General features: G+C 42.3%; 1 protein-coding gene across 1 annotated transcript in view; it reads right to left on the minus strand.

Annotated features, from left to right (window-relative positions):
* Positions 1 to 3079: 3079 nt before the first annotated feature.
* Positions 3080 to 14699, minus strand: part of LOC311130833 (26S proteasome non-ATPase regulatory subunit 1) — a 116675-nt gene continuing 105055 nt past the window's right edge. The window contains exons 21-25 of the mRNA XM_084163637.1: positions 13640 to 13732; positions 13198 to 13290; positions 6872 to 7051; positions 5422 to 5586; positions 3080 to 3276 (exon numbers count right to left, since the gene is read on the minus strand). Of these exons, the coding sequence (XP_084019763.1) occupies positions 5440 to 5586; positions 6872 to 7051; positions 13198 to 13290; positions 13640 to 13732 (513 nt within the window). The 3' untranslated portion in view covers positions 3080 to 3276; positions 5422 to 5439. The remainder of the gene's footprint in view (positions 3277 to 5421; positions 5587 to 6871; positions 7052 to 13197; positions 13291 to 13639; positions 13733 to 14699) is intronic.

Here is a 14699-nt window from a genome sequence, read left to right on the forward strand (position 1 = left end):
GTTTAAAGGCACAGTCAACTTAGTGTATGTAAACTTCTGACCCACTGGAATTGTGATACAATGAATTATAAGTGAAATAATCTGTCTGTAAACAATTGTTGGAAATATTACTTGTGTCATGCACAATGTAGATGTCCTAACCAACTTGCCAAAACTATAGTTTGTTAACAAGAAATTTGTGGAGTGGTTGAAAAAAAGTTTTAATGACTCCAACCTAAGTGTATGTAAACTTCCGACTTCAACTGTACATTGGCGTACAGAGGCCCATTATCAGCAACCATCAGTCCTGTGTTCCAATGGCATGTTGTAATCCAAGTTTATCATTTTAAAAGGCTAATTGATCATTAGAAAACCCTTTTGCAATTATGTTAGCACAGCTGAAAACGGTTGTGCTGATTAAAGAAGCAATAAAACTGGCCTTCTTGAGACTAGTTGAGTATCTGGAGCATTAGCAATTATGGGTTCGATTACAGGCTCAAAATGGCCAGAAACAAATAACTTTCTTCTGAAACTCATCAGTATATTCTTGTTCTGAGAAATGAAGGCTATTCCATGCAAGAAATTGCCAAGAAACTGAAGATCTCGTACAATGCTGTATACTACACCCTTCACAGAACAGCGCAAACTGGCTCAAACCAGAATAGAAAGAGGAGTGGGAGGCCCCGGTGCACAATTGAGCAAGAGGACAAATACATTAGTGTCTAGTTTGAGAAACAGACGCCTCACAGGTCCTCAACTGGCAGCTTCATTAAATAGTACCCGCAAAACACCAGTCTCAACTTCAACAGTGAAGAGGCGACTCCGGGATGCTGACCTAGACAGAGTTGCAAAGAAAAAGCCATCTCTCAGACTGGCCAATAAAAAGAAAAGATTAAGATGTGCAGTCTGAGATATGGCTTTTTCTTTGCAACTCTGCCTAGAAGGTCAGCATCCCGGAGTCACCTCTTCACTTCTTTGTTTCTGGCCATTTTGAGCCTGTAATCGAACCCACAATTGCTGATGCTCCAGATACTCAACTAGTCTCAAGAAGGTCAGTTTTATTGCTTCTTTAAATCAGCACAACAGTTTTCAACTGTGATAACATAATTGCCCCAAAAAAATTTTGTGGGGGTGTAGATCAGCTTAATATTGCAGATAGATTGTAACTTCCATCAATGTAATTGTCTGCATCACTTCCCCATGTTTTTATATATTCATACATACACACACACACACATACATACATATACAGTGGGGAAAAAATTATTTAGTCAGCCACCAATTGTGCAAGTTCTCCCACTTAAAAAGATGAGAGAGGCCTGTAATTTTCATCATAGGTACACGTCAACTATGACGACAAAATGAGGAAAAAAAATCCAGAAAATCACATTGTAGGATTTGTAATGAATTTATTTGCAAATTATGGTGGAAAATAAGTATTTGGTCAATAACAAAAGTTTCTCAATACTTTGTTATATACCCTTTGTTGGCAATGACACAGGTCAAACGTTTTCTGTAAGTCTTCACAAGGTTTTCACACACTGTTGCTGGTATTTTGGCCCATTCCTCCATGCAGATCTCCTCTAGAGCAGTGATGTTTTGGGGCTGTTGCTGGGCAACACGGACTTTCAACTCCCTCCAAAGATTTTCTATGGGGTTGAGATCTGGAGACTGGCTAGGCCACTCCAGGACCTTGAAATGCTTCTTACGAAGCCACTCCTTCGTTGCCCGGGCGGTGTGTTTGGGATCATTGTCATGCTGAAAGACCCAGCCACGTTTCATCTTCAATGCCCTTGCTGATGGAAGGAGGTTTTCACTCAAAATCTCACGATACATGGCCCCATTCATTCTTTCCTTTACGCGGATCAGTCGTCCTGGTCCCTTTACAGAAAAACAGCCCCAAAGCATGATGTTTCCACCCCCATGCTTCACAGTAGGTATGGTGTTCTTTGGATGCAACTCAGCATTCTTTGTCCTCCAAACACGACGAGTTGAGTTTTTACCAAAAAGTTATATTTTGGTTTCATCTGACCATATGACATTCTCCCAATCCTTTTCTGGATCATCCAAATGCACTCTAGCAAACTTCAGACGGGCCTGGACATGTACTGGCTTAAGCAGGGGGACACGTCTGGCACTGCAGGATTTGAGTCCCTGGCGGCGTAGTGTGTTACTGATGGTAGGCTTTGTTACTTTGGTCCCAGCTCTCTGCAGGTCATTCACTAGGTCCCCCCGTGTGGTTCTGGGATTTTTGCTCACCGTTCTTGTGATCATTTTGACCCCACGGGGTGAGATCTTGCGTGGAGCCCCAGATCGAGGGAGATTATCAGTGGTCTTGTATGTCTTCCATTTCCTAATAATTGCTCCCACAGTTGATTTCTTCAAACCAAGCTGCTTACCTATTGCAGATTCAGTCTTCCCAGCCTGGTGCAGGTCTACAATTTTGTTTCTGGTGTCCTTTGACAGCTCTTTGGTCTTGGCCATAGTGGAGTTTGGAGTGTGACTGTTTGAGGTTGTGGACAGGTGTCTTTTATACTGATAACAAGTTCAAACAGGTGCCATTAATACAGGTAACGAGTGGAGGACAGAGGAGCCTCTTAAAGAAGAAGTTACAGGTCTGTGAGAGACAGAAATCTTGCTTGTTTGTAGGTGACCAAATACTTATTATCCACCATCATTTGCAAATAAATTCATAAAAAATCATACAATGTGATTTTCTGGATTATTTTTCTCAATTTGTCTGTCATAGTTGACGTGTACCTATGATGAAAATTACAGGCCTCTCTCATCTTTTTAAGTGGGAGAACTTGCACAATTGGTGGCTGACTAAATACTTTTTTTCCCCACTGTAGGTGAGTATGTCCTTGTAAATTCAATGTGACTGTGTGTGTCATCAAGCCCTTGGTATGATAAGGAGTAAGCTAAACTGGGCAGAATAATGGCAGGCTGAGGCGGCCTGGCTGGTGGGCAGACTGTGGCAGCTGTGATGAGGAAACACTGCTGAGAGAATGTAAACCTGCCTAAATGTGCAGGATTAGAGGGATTACTCTACGTTCACACAGCACATGCAGGAACAAAAATAAGCACACGTGCTCCAATCTCCAATATATATATATTTTTAATTGTACTGACAGAAAATTATACCATTTAACAAGAGAATGTAAAACATTCCCTGTCTGACAAAGGGGGCCAGGACAGGGAAGGAACGTGTAAAAGAGGGACGGCGGGAGGGAGGGGGGACAAAGAGATGCATGCTGGGATGTCAAGATTCTTCCTGTAGAAGCCTCGTAACGCCACCTGTGGAACAGAAAGGCCAGAGCGGTTAGAAGGATACGACCTGAATAGGCTCTGTGTTTGATCACAAAACACCTAATTCATTGCTTGTTTTTACAAGAAAGTTAGGCCTAATTACTCTATCTATATTTAAATGTTTATTAACCCTTCTCCTACAATGTCCTTGGCCCTTTTTTTTGCATGGGCTGCATCTCAATCCACTACATCCACCGATATCGCCCTTCCACATCTGCGGTGAAAGGTGGCAGCGCTAGAGTGGTGTTTGTCAGACCATGAGATGTCCCGAAAATCGGTCTTCTCACGAAAACGTCTAAAGTGTCCGAACGGTTTGGCCTACAAACTTATGAGAATTCTCACGAACAGCGTCACGGGACTCTTCTGAAGTCGGTACAGCCGATCTGCCAACTTCTCTGTAGCGACCGAACAGATTGGGTTACACACTAATCTCTCACGAACATATCGGTTGTTCTGCTCTAGGACGCCGACAAACCTCACAAAGACTTGCCTGAAGGTCCCCGGTATCAGTTTAAAATGTTTTATGTAAGTACACTACCGGTCAAAAGTTTTAGAACACCTACTCATTCAAGGGTTTTTCTTTATTTTTACTATTTTCTACATTGTAGAATAATAATGAAGACATCAAAACGATGAAATAACACATATGGAATCATGTAGTAACCAAAAAAGCATTAAACAAATCAAAATATATTTTATATTTGAGATTCTTCAAATAGCCACCCTTTGCTTTGACGACAGCTTTGCACATCGATGCCAATTTGAATGCACAGAGATAACGTGATGAGATCCTGAGGCCCATTATGCCATTCATCCGCCGCCATCAACTCATGTTTCAGCATGATAATGCACGGCCCCATGTCGCAAGGATCTGTACACAATTCCTGGAAGCTGAAAATGTCCCAGTTCTTTCATGGCTTGCATACTCACCAGACATGTCACCTATTGAGCTTGTTTGGGATGCTCTGGATCAACGTGTACGACAGCGTGTTCTAGTTCCCGCCAATGTCCAGCAACTTCGCACAGCCATTGAAGAGGAGTGGGACAGGCCACAATCAACAGCCTGATCAACTCTATGCGAAGGAGATGTGTGTCGCGCTGCATGAGGTAAATGGCAGTCACACCAGATACTAACTGGTTTTCTGATCCACGCCCCTACCTTTTTTTAAAATGTATCTGTGATCAACATATGCATATCTGTATTCCCAGTTAAGTGAAATTCATAGATTAGGGCCTAATTAATTTATTTCAATTGACTGATTTCCTTATATGAACTGTAACGCAGTTAAAATCTTTGAAATGGTTGCAAGTTGCGTTTATATGTTTGTTCAGATAAAAAAATGTATACCTTAACTTATGCTTTTCATTATGATAACTTAAAGATTTTCATTAAGACAATTCATTAAGATAACCACAGTGGCGTGTATTTCAAATCCTTTTACATGTAGAGCAGGAGTATTTCTAATCCCAAAAGGCATGACACTATCTAAACATCCCCTAATTGTATTTTGTTTAACACATGTTGTACAAGCCTTCATTGGAGGTAATGGGGACCAAGACAAACATACGTGTGCTGATGGCCAAAACTGACAAAACAATCTATCTCGGCTCACTCTTTGCTGTGCAATTACTGCCACTACAGATGGAGGGTTTGCCCTCAGGGGTTGTAGTTTGGAAATGGCAGCATTGTTTACATTCCATAGGCACCGATGGGTGCGAGCTAGGTTAGGCATGGGAACAAAAACCCAAAGACCTGCACTGTACAGTTACCTCTTTCTCTGCTATCTCTGTACCAGCGATGGGGCAAAGCCACTCTGTCTGAGACTGCCTCACTGCTCTGTATAGCAAATTACAAGGTAATATAAAATATTCAGGCAGCTTGATCCTGAAAGTTTGAGTTATTGCACAAAGGGGGAAGAATGGTCACTGTATGTACCCCTAGGCTACAGATCCAATGGGGTTGTGGTTCTAAAATATTTTTAGCAATATGACCCATCTACAGCTTTTGGTCAATAAAACCTGTTTCTAACCAGCACCCACTCTTTCACAGAGAACCCATTACGAATTATCTGCGAACCATCAATGGATCCAGATCCATAATTTGGTAAATACTGGTGTAAGACACATACATACCTTTTACACGGAGGGTGTTCACTCGTCGATGTACTCGAAGGGCTCGGGGGCCTCTGGCTCCTGTTCCTCCTCCTCGATCTTTGGGCCGTGGGCGGAGACGGGCTCCACCAGCTCCTCATCTTCCTCGCTGGTGTCTTTCATGATGATGATGCCGCCGGTGTGCAGCTGGAGACAGACAGGGGACACGGACCAATGGCATGAGCGACTGTAGGCGGTTTGACCAATGACGGGAGTCTTTTCGATCTCCGGGGCCGTGTCGTGCTGTGTTAACACCCAACACCTTGTCTAACTTCCCGACTGAGCAGTACATCCATCAAACATCACCCGCCTGCCCCACAATATTGTAATATCAACTCAAGAGAACACACTGCACCTCATAATGTTTAAATCTCACCCACTCTCCACTGTCAACACTGACTAGCATGCTTATGCAATAGTTGGACACATTTGACAAGGCTTCAGAGAAGGCTTATGTCTACGTAAATCTCTGAAGCCGAGAAGTGAGAGGAGAGGATCTTTAAAAACACTCCACAGACGAGGTGATGGATAACAGTGAAGGGATTTATCATGACTGCAAGAAAGAACAGGTCTTTATTCAGTCTTGGTCTGCCTGTGAGGATTTTGAGGGGATGGTTGCCTCAGTGATACTCAGTTATCACATTGCCATCGCAGTGGTTGTACTGTACATCAAGCAGCTTGGTTATCACTGTACATCAGTGTTATAGATATGGTTGTTTAAGATATGATGTGTTTCAGGTCCAGACTAAAGCATCTGGCAAGGTGAGCACTGCACTGGCTTGATTCTAACTCCTAGATTATCACTGGGCAGGTAAGCTAACACTAATCTACTCACAGACCACACTACAAGGTATTTGGAACAGTGCTCTGATTGCCTTCTATGGAAGAGGTGAAATTAAATAGTCACGATATGGAGGGACATTCTGTGGGAGGCACACCCTGACCCCGCAACAATAGATTGACTGGTCTTAAAACAATACCTCTCAAGGTCGCATATAAAAAACAAAATGTGTAATGTTTTAGAAGACCGACGAGAGCAAAGAGGCACCTGTGTCATTTGATATGACCCATGATGCATTGGTCTTAGCTTGACTTGTGTTGATTTTACACGTAACCAGATGATACTCCTCTTTATAGGAGTGGGATTACGATAAGTGTGCGGGTGACTGCATAATGCATATCTCATTTTATTTACTGTGGAAACCTGTCAACACTTTGCACGGGGCCAGAGTCCAGTGGTTTATTGGCCGGCAACGTTAAGACTCAGTGGGTGATGATAGGGGTCAGATATACGGTCCAAAACCAAACAACCAGGGGTTATAATCTTAGATTAAATTGAAATAAAAGATGGCTGATAAAAGACAGCTTCATTGTTGGACCCAGAAACACACTTAAAAAGTCACACACACACAGGCACACCAACAGTACGTACCGGTTTGAAGGGCTGGTAGCGGCACGTCTCGGGCATGTTGAGCACTTTGAGCTGGGCGGGCATCACTCTGGCTGGGTTCTCCATCAGCTGGAAGTTGGGCTCGGGCTCCTTCTTCTTCTCCTTCTCCTTCTCCTTCTCCTTCTCCTCATCTTTCTTCTCCTTCTCAGCCTCCTGTACCTCCTGAGAGTCCAACAAACACAAAAAATGCTAAGCGTTTCCCCCCCTCTTCTCGAGGAAAACCCATGACTCAGTGACTACAAAATGCATTGGATAATACAATAGATGTCAATGGCAATAAGCGTAAACCCAAAATAAAGTGTGCTTTTCATGTCACACGTTTCCCGACAACTGAAAAGTTTCAACTCTGGAAGATGTGTTTATCTTGAGATGGTTAATACACCTTATCTGTTGTGTTGCACTTGGTGGCCAGTGATTTGTTAGGCTATTTGCAGTGCCCCGCGCAAGACAATCTCAATGTTCAACTAACCAAACAATACAACAAACTCCCCCTCTATAAGACACTGTCTGTGTGTCGGGTCTGAGTTATTGAAGGGTACACGGTCCTGCGGGGGAGCGGCATGAAAATTAAGTTTATATTACAAGCTTCTTTGGCCTGCCTTTTGTAGTGGGTGACTTTCCGTTTCTCTGAAATGGACACACTTTCTTTTGGTCAAGTTAGTGTGGGAGAGGTGGAAAAACTATTGTTATCCATCAATAACAATAAGCCACTAGGTATAGACAACCTTGATGGGAAACTATTGCGAATGGTAGCAGACTGTACTGCCACCCCTATTTGCTATATCTTTAACCAAATCCGAAAGGCGTGTGTCCACAGGCGTGGAAGGAAGCTAAAGTAAGTCCACTGCCAAAAACAACCCAGTAAAGCACCTGTTGCTGGCTCTAACAGCCGCCCAATTAGTTTGCTGCCTCTTCTTAGTAAACTGATGGAGAGAATTGTGTTTGACCAAATACAATGCTATTTTTCAGAGAACAACTACTGACTTTCAGCATGCATACGGGCATTCAACGTGTACTGCATTGACTAAGATGACAGATGATTGGTTAAAAGAAATTGATAAAAAATTCTACGTGACCGTTTACATTTAAATTTTAGTCATTTAGCAGACGCTCTTATCCAGAGTGACTTACAGGAGCAATTAGGGTTAAGTGCCTTGCTCAAGGGCACATCGACAGATTTTTCACCTAGTCGGCTCGAGGATTAGAACCAGTGACCCTTTCGGTTACTGGCACAACGCTCTTAACCACTAAGCTACCCGTTTAGTCACGGTAATTAGGCTTCTCCAAGCTCTGATGCTGCTGATGGTCATTAGTAGCCTACCAAACATGCTAACTGCCTGGTACTCAGCACTATTGTCCCTCTAATCACTCTGACATCAATGCAAATGTATTTTGAAAATCTAATCAACCACTTCATGAGAACCCATGAGCTCTTGTTGCGCAACATTTCTATAGGCTATGCAATTGCGCGAGAAAACAGAGTGATGGCCTCTATTAAAAAGAGGAGGATCCCATCAGCTTTCTATAGGCTAGGCCTACTATATTTATTTCTCAACTTTCCTAATATTAAGCACATTGCTTATCTTTACAACAGGAGTATAGCCTACCTGGCTGGTATGAAAATGAATCATGGGAAAAGCATCCTCCATTCGCTATTTAAGTGCATAGATTACATTTATTTTTTCCCACTGCCTTTTTCGAGACAGGTGCATGATAATGGTCCATTCTAAATCAAAACAAATTTCACACATATTATTTAGTATATGTAAAGAGAAGATTAAATCAACAATAGTCTGATGGGTGACAATATTAGCCTATCACTTGTGAATTATATATTATCACTTGTGAATGATGCCCAGCATAAGGCAAGAAACAAATGCTTTTTTTTTGCATTACTTTTTCGATTAGTCGCACACCTCATGTAGCCTAGCCCATAGGCCTATATGTTTTGATAAGTGGCCAAATAACTTCTTTAAAATTAAGCACATGAATCAGCGTTACAAGGTGTGTAGAGCCTAACTGGCATACATAAGCAGCGCGTGAGTTTCAAGTTTGGGGAAGATAATTTTCACCATAAGAATGCACCTTTATAATAAAAGCATTACATTCATAATCGCATTTGTGATCACTTTTGATAATGATGTTTTCCCGATAATGTAACATTCGTGCTTATAGCCTACTGCCATGCGCGCATTGCGGCGCTTATAATGTGAAGAAATAGCTGAATAGTTAATCAACATTTAAAGCTAAACGTTCTGATCTGTTGAGTCAGCCACATTGCGTAAAACATTTTTGGGATGCTAGTGGTTGTGTTAATTTGGGATCCATTGCATCCCACAACTGTCCCACACTATGTTTGGAATATTTATTTCTCGCACAGAATAGGTCACAGTAGATTGACATAGGCTAGTGCTTTTGCTGTTCGTTAGGCCTACTCATCTTGTTGGCTGACGAAAAGTAAATGTGGACAGTTCTTCCATTATCTTCAATATGCACCTCGGAATTGGATAAGGACGTGCGCGGTTGCGTCTCCCCGATGTGTCTGTCTTCACTTGTAGCCTGTGAGAAAGACCTGATCACGTGATGGAGAGCGATGTGAGTGAGAGGTGCTTCAGAGCGCACAGCACTCAAGGAGAAGGGCACAACACAGCACTCCGGGCCAAGGGCACAACGGCCACTGGCCGCAAAAGGCATGGATTTTTTTAGGGTGCATTACGGCCACACAAAGGGGATGCCGCCGTGAAATTCGAGGCATTATCAAGTGCTTGTCAAAACATATAGCCCAACGTTTATAGAACAACTAAAGTTACATTAATAACTCTAAATTAAGCATATAGGAGTACCTTTTTCTTTGTTAACCGCTCAACACAGAATAGCCGCATGTGGCACACACCCTCAAACCGTTTGGAGAAATGATCCTTTCTATTTTATTCAGCTTTGTTCAATTGTATTCTTCATACTATAAAATAATGCCATGGAATTATAAGCAAATCTTGTCTGCTAAATTAACTAGTGTAGCCCACAGCCATTTGGCATAGCCAGATCAGGACCTAACATAAGGACAACTCAGAGTATGCTATTCTGTTCTTCTGAAATAGACTACAGTTTCTTCATATCATGCTTCTTTAGATCTGTCTAAAATAAATAATGGATTTATTGTGAAGGTGTAGGCTATATTACAAGGACTTATTATACTTTTTTAAATGTAGAGGTTCCAAAGGTCTGCATCAGTGGCTTGTAGGCCGTGTGTGGAAGCCAGGAGATGCTAAATGTGTTTATGTTAATTACCGTCAATTACCTTGAGACTGACAGTTATTTGCTTAACAATCACCAGCTGACTAAATTTCGTGACCGCCACAGCCCTAGTTGTGCATAAAGGGTGTAACCATTGAGCAAATTGAGGAAGCAAAACTCCTAGGTATAACATTGGATGGTCAATTATCATGGTCAAGTCATATTGACAAAGTTGTTGTGAAGATGGGGAGGAGTATGTCTTATCAAAAGATGTTCTGCGCTTTTGACACAAAAATCAATTGTACTAGATGTTAAGGCTCTGGTCTTGTCCCATTTTGATTACTGTCTGGAAATATGGTCAAGTGCAGCAAAGAAAGACCTAGCAAAGCTGCAGCTGGCTCAAAACAGAGCAGCACACCTTGCCCTTAACAGCACACACAGAACTAACAACATTCATGCCAGTCTTTTCTGGTTGACGAGAGATTAACTGCTTCTCTTCTAGTTTTCATGAGAAATATTACTGTAATGAATATTCCAAATTGTCTGCATAATCAAATAACATTCATCTCAGACACCCATTCATGTCCCACAAGACATGCCACCAGGGGTCTCTTCACAGTCCCCAAGTCCAAACAGAATTCATGGAAACGCACAGTATTATATAGAGCCATGATCGTATGGAACTTCCTTCCATCTCCAATTACTCAACAAAACAGCTAAATTACCTTTAAAAAACAGATTAAACATCTCATGGAATGGCAGGGACTGAGGGGACACAAACACATGCACACACAGACACACAATATTTTTACATTTACGTCATTTAGCAGACGCTCTTATCCAGAGCGACTTACAGTTAGTGAGTGCATACATTATATATATATATATACTTATTTTTTTTATACTGGCCCCCCGTGGGAATCGAACACACAACCCTGGCGTTGCAAACGCCATGCTCTACCAACTGAGCTACATCCCTTCCGGAAATTCCCTCCCCTACCCTGGACGACGCTGGGCCAATTGTGCGCCACCCCATGGGTCTCCCGGTCGCGGCCGGCTACGACAGAGCCTGGATTCGAACCAGGATCTCTAGTGGCACAGCTAGCACTGCAATGCAGTGCCTTAGACCACTGCGCCACTCGGGAGACGCATTGTTTGTATAATTTTTTTGTTGTATTGTTTGTATATCGTATTTCACATTTGTGTGACTGTCCTTGTCTATCAGTGTTTTGTTACTTGTCATGTTTTGCATTTTTGTGGACCCCAGGAAGAGTAGCTGATGCTTCCGCAAAAGCTAAATGGGGATCCAAATAAACAAACAAATAAACCTTGCGGAACTTACCTATCAGAGCCTGGCCTGGCATTCTATGTCTGCCCTCCCTGTGTTACCTATCCTTGCCTATCATCCATTCCCTGCCCTATACCACCCATGTGTGGAGCCGGCTGCTACCAGGAAGCCCTGCACCATCTGACGCTAGGCTGAAAACTGGACCATAGCGGTGCAATGACTCATATCAGCATGCCTGTTTGTCTATGTGTGTGTGTTAACTGCAGAACAAACACTCCCATACAGTGTTTGTGTGAGAAAATGACAAAGTAGTAACCAAAAAAGTGTTAAATAAATCAAAATATATTTTATATTTGAGATTCTTCAAAGTAGCCACCCTTTGCCGAGCAATGGACATTAGACCGGTGGAAATCTGTCCTTTGGTCTGGAGTCCAAATTGGAGATTTTTTGTTCCAACCGCTGTGTCTTTGTGAGACGCAGTGTAGGTGAGCGGATGATCTCCGCATGTGTAGTTCCCACCGTGAAGCATGGAGGAGGTGGTGTGATGGTGCTTTTCTGGTGACACTGTCAGTGATTTATTTAGAATTCAAGGCACACTTAACCAGCATGGCAACCACAGCATTCTGCAGCGATACACCATTCCATCTGGTTTGGGCTTAGTGGGACTATCATTTGTTTTCCAACAGGACAATGACCCAACACACCTCCAGGCTGTGTAAGGGCTATTTGACCAAGGAGAGTGATGAGTGCTGCATCAGATGACCTGGCCTCCACAATCCCCCAACCTCATCCCAATTGAGATGGTTTGGGATGAGTCGGACCGCAGAGTGAAGGAAAAGCAGCCAACAAGTGCTCAGCATATGTGGGAACTCCTTCAAGACTGTTGGAAAAGCATTCCAGGTGAAGCTGGTTGAGAGAATGCCAAGAGTGTGCAAAGCTGTCATCAAGGCAAAGGGTGGCTATTTGAATCTCAAATACAAAATATATTTTGATATGTTTAACACTTTTTTGGTTACTACATGTTTCCATATGTGTTATTTCATAGTTTTGATGTCTTCACTATTATTCTACAATGTAGAAAATATTTAAAATAAAGAAAAACCCTTGAATGAGTAGGTGTGTCCAAACTTTTGACTGGTACTGTATATATTTTTCGTTACTCTACATTGTTGGAAAAGGACCTGCAAGTAAGCATGTTAGTCTACACCTGTTGTTTATGAAGCATGTGACAAATAATTTGATTTGTTTGGTGTGTTCCAGCTGAGTGCTTCATGGGTGAGTTGGTAACATCTGTGGAGAGAGGGGCTGTGGGACCCTGCCAAGGCTGAGAGCTAGCTGGTCCTTAAAGGGATAGTTCCCTCATTTCATATTTCATGATAACTGCTACTTTAAAGGAATAGTTCACTCACATTTCAATTTATAGTTTTCTTACCTTTGAAATGGTCTTCTCTGCAGTAGTCTATGTGCCTGGTAATGACTTCTGAGGTAAGAAATCAATAAGCAGTTTATGGATTTGGAGTGAACTACCCCTTTAAAGGAGGCTGCAGAGCCCTGGTACCGGGCCCAAAACGTTTGACTGTTGTTCAGGTCTGTGAACCATTAACACCTCACTATCAATATGAACAGAGCTCTGTTTGGGACGGGGGCTACAGGATTCTTGCTTGAGGATGGTTGAAAACATCTACATAGAAACTAAGACTTAATTTGAAGTAAAAAAAACAACAAACACAAATAGAAAGTGGGGCTGGCTGTCGTAAAAGGACGGGTTTTGTTTTCACACACTCACCACTTCCATCTTTTCCTCCTCCTTCTCCTTCTTCTCCTTCTCCTTTTCCTTCTTCTTAGCTTTGGCTGTGATGGAGAGAACCGCAGTAGACACCTATCATGGAGAAAGAGGGAGTGAGAGACAATAAACAACAATACTTCAGGCAATGAGCCCAATCACAAAACTTCTTAGAATGCATGAACAACAAAATAGCCCGTTTTTTTATTACGTTATTGAAGTGAACCTAGGTTCTAAAATGAAACAAAACTTGGGCACTAGACTGAGCAGACTGAGAACATGGCAATGAAATGAAAATTATGAGAAAGCGTTCAAAAGGGACACTAATAACAAAACCCTCCAAGAAATTGATGACAGCTGAGGACACTTCATTCAGAATGACAACCGCGATATGACTTCAATCGATCAAAACAAGGTGACATTCTTTTGCCGTTAGGGGACTCACCTTCTCCTTCTCTTTCTCCTTGGGCACCTCCAAGGCCGGAGGGTAGGCAAAGGTGGAGGGCTTACAGTTGGAGCGGTACTGTACCTTGGGCATCTGGATAGGGGGGAAGAGTGTGGTCAAACACCAATAAAAAGCAATGGTTGTAATGTCCAACCCAGCACCCTATGAAAAGGGATGTCCCGTTTGACTTATTCATAGGCTGGCTTGACAACAAGAAACGCTGAAAACACCACATTCCTTTGGCCACATTGATACTAATACCACTCAGAATGTAATTATTATTATAACTTTTTTTTTTTACTGTTGGTGAGCATAGTAGTTACGGTGCATGGTATGTACGCATGTATATGAGCGCATTGAGCGTTGTATCTGAAATGCGTTTTCATGGAAAGTCAGTTGTAAATAATACAAATCATTTATTTCACTGGAACAAAATAGTATAACGCCTACTCACTTGTAGTCAATTGATAATGCCAACAGGAAATCAATGTGTTAACATTTCCCGTCAAATTCTAAAACAGCACCGTATAGGGAGCCAACACTGACCAGAGAGGCTTTCATTTAGTTTAATGTTATGTCATAACTCACTTCTGTTCTCTGCAGGGTGGTGTTAAGTATGAGGGGGAAGTTGAACATAAAGTGCGATAAAAGGCTGGCATGGAATGGCATGACTGCAGTAGGGTGGCACAATATGAGTGCTGGTAAACAACAATGTCTTCTCCTGTAGGCGCACAAAGCCACCGGGCACAACTGCTGATCTGGGCAACTGCTAAGGCTGGAACTTAAGTATTCACACCCCTGAGTGAATACTTTGTAGAGGGACCTTTGGCACCGATTACAGCTGTGAGTCTTTCTGGGTAAGTCTCTAAGAGCTTTCCACACATGGATTGTGCAACATTTTCCCATTCTTTTTATCACAATTTTTCAAGCTCTGTTAAATTGGTTGTTGATCATTGCTGGACAACCATTTTCAGGTCTTGCCATAGATTCCCAAGTAGATTTAAGTCAAAACTGTAACTCCTACACTTAAAAACATTCACTGTCTTCCATTATTGTCCAT

The sequence above is a fragment of the Coregonus lavaretus genome (assembly GCF_964263955.1).
Source record: "Coregonus lavaretus genome assembly, chromosome: 6".
Lineage (NCBI taxonomy): Eukaryota > Metazoa > Chordata > Actinopteri > Salmoniformes > Salmonidae > Coregonus > Coregonus lavaretus.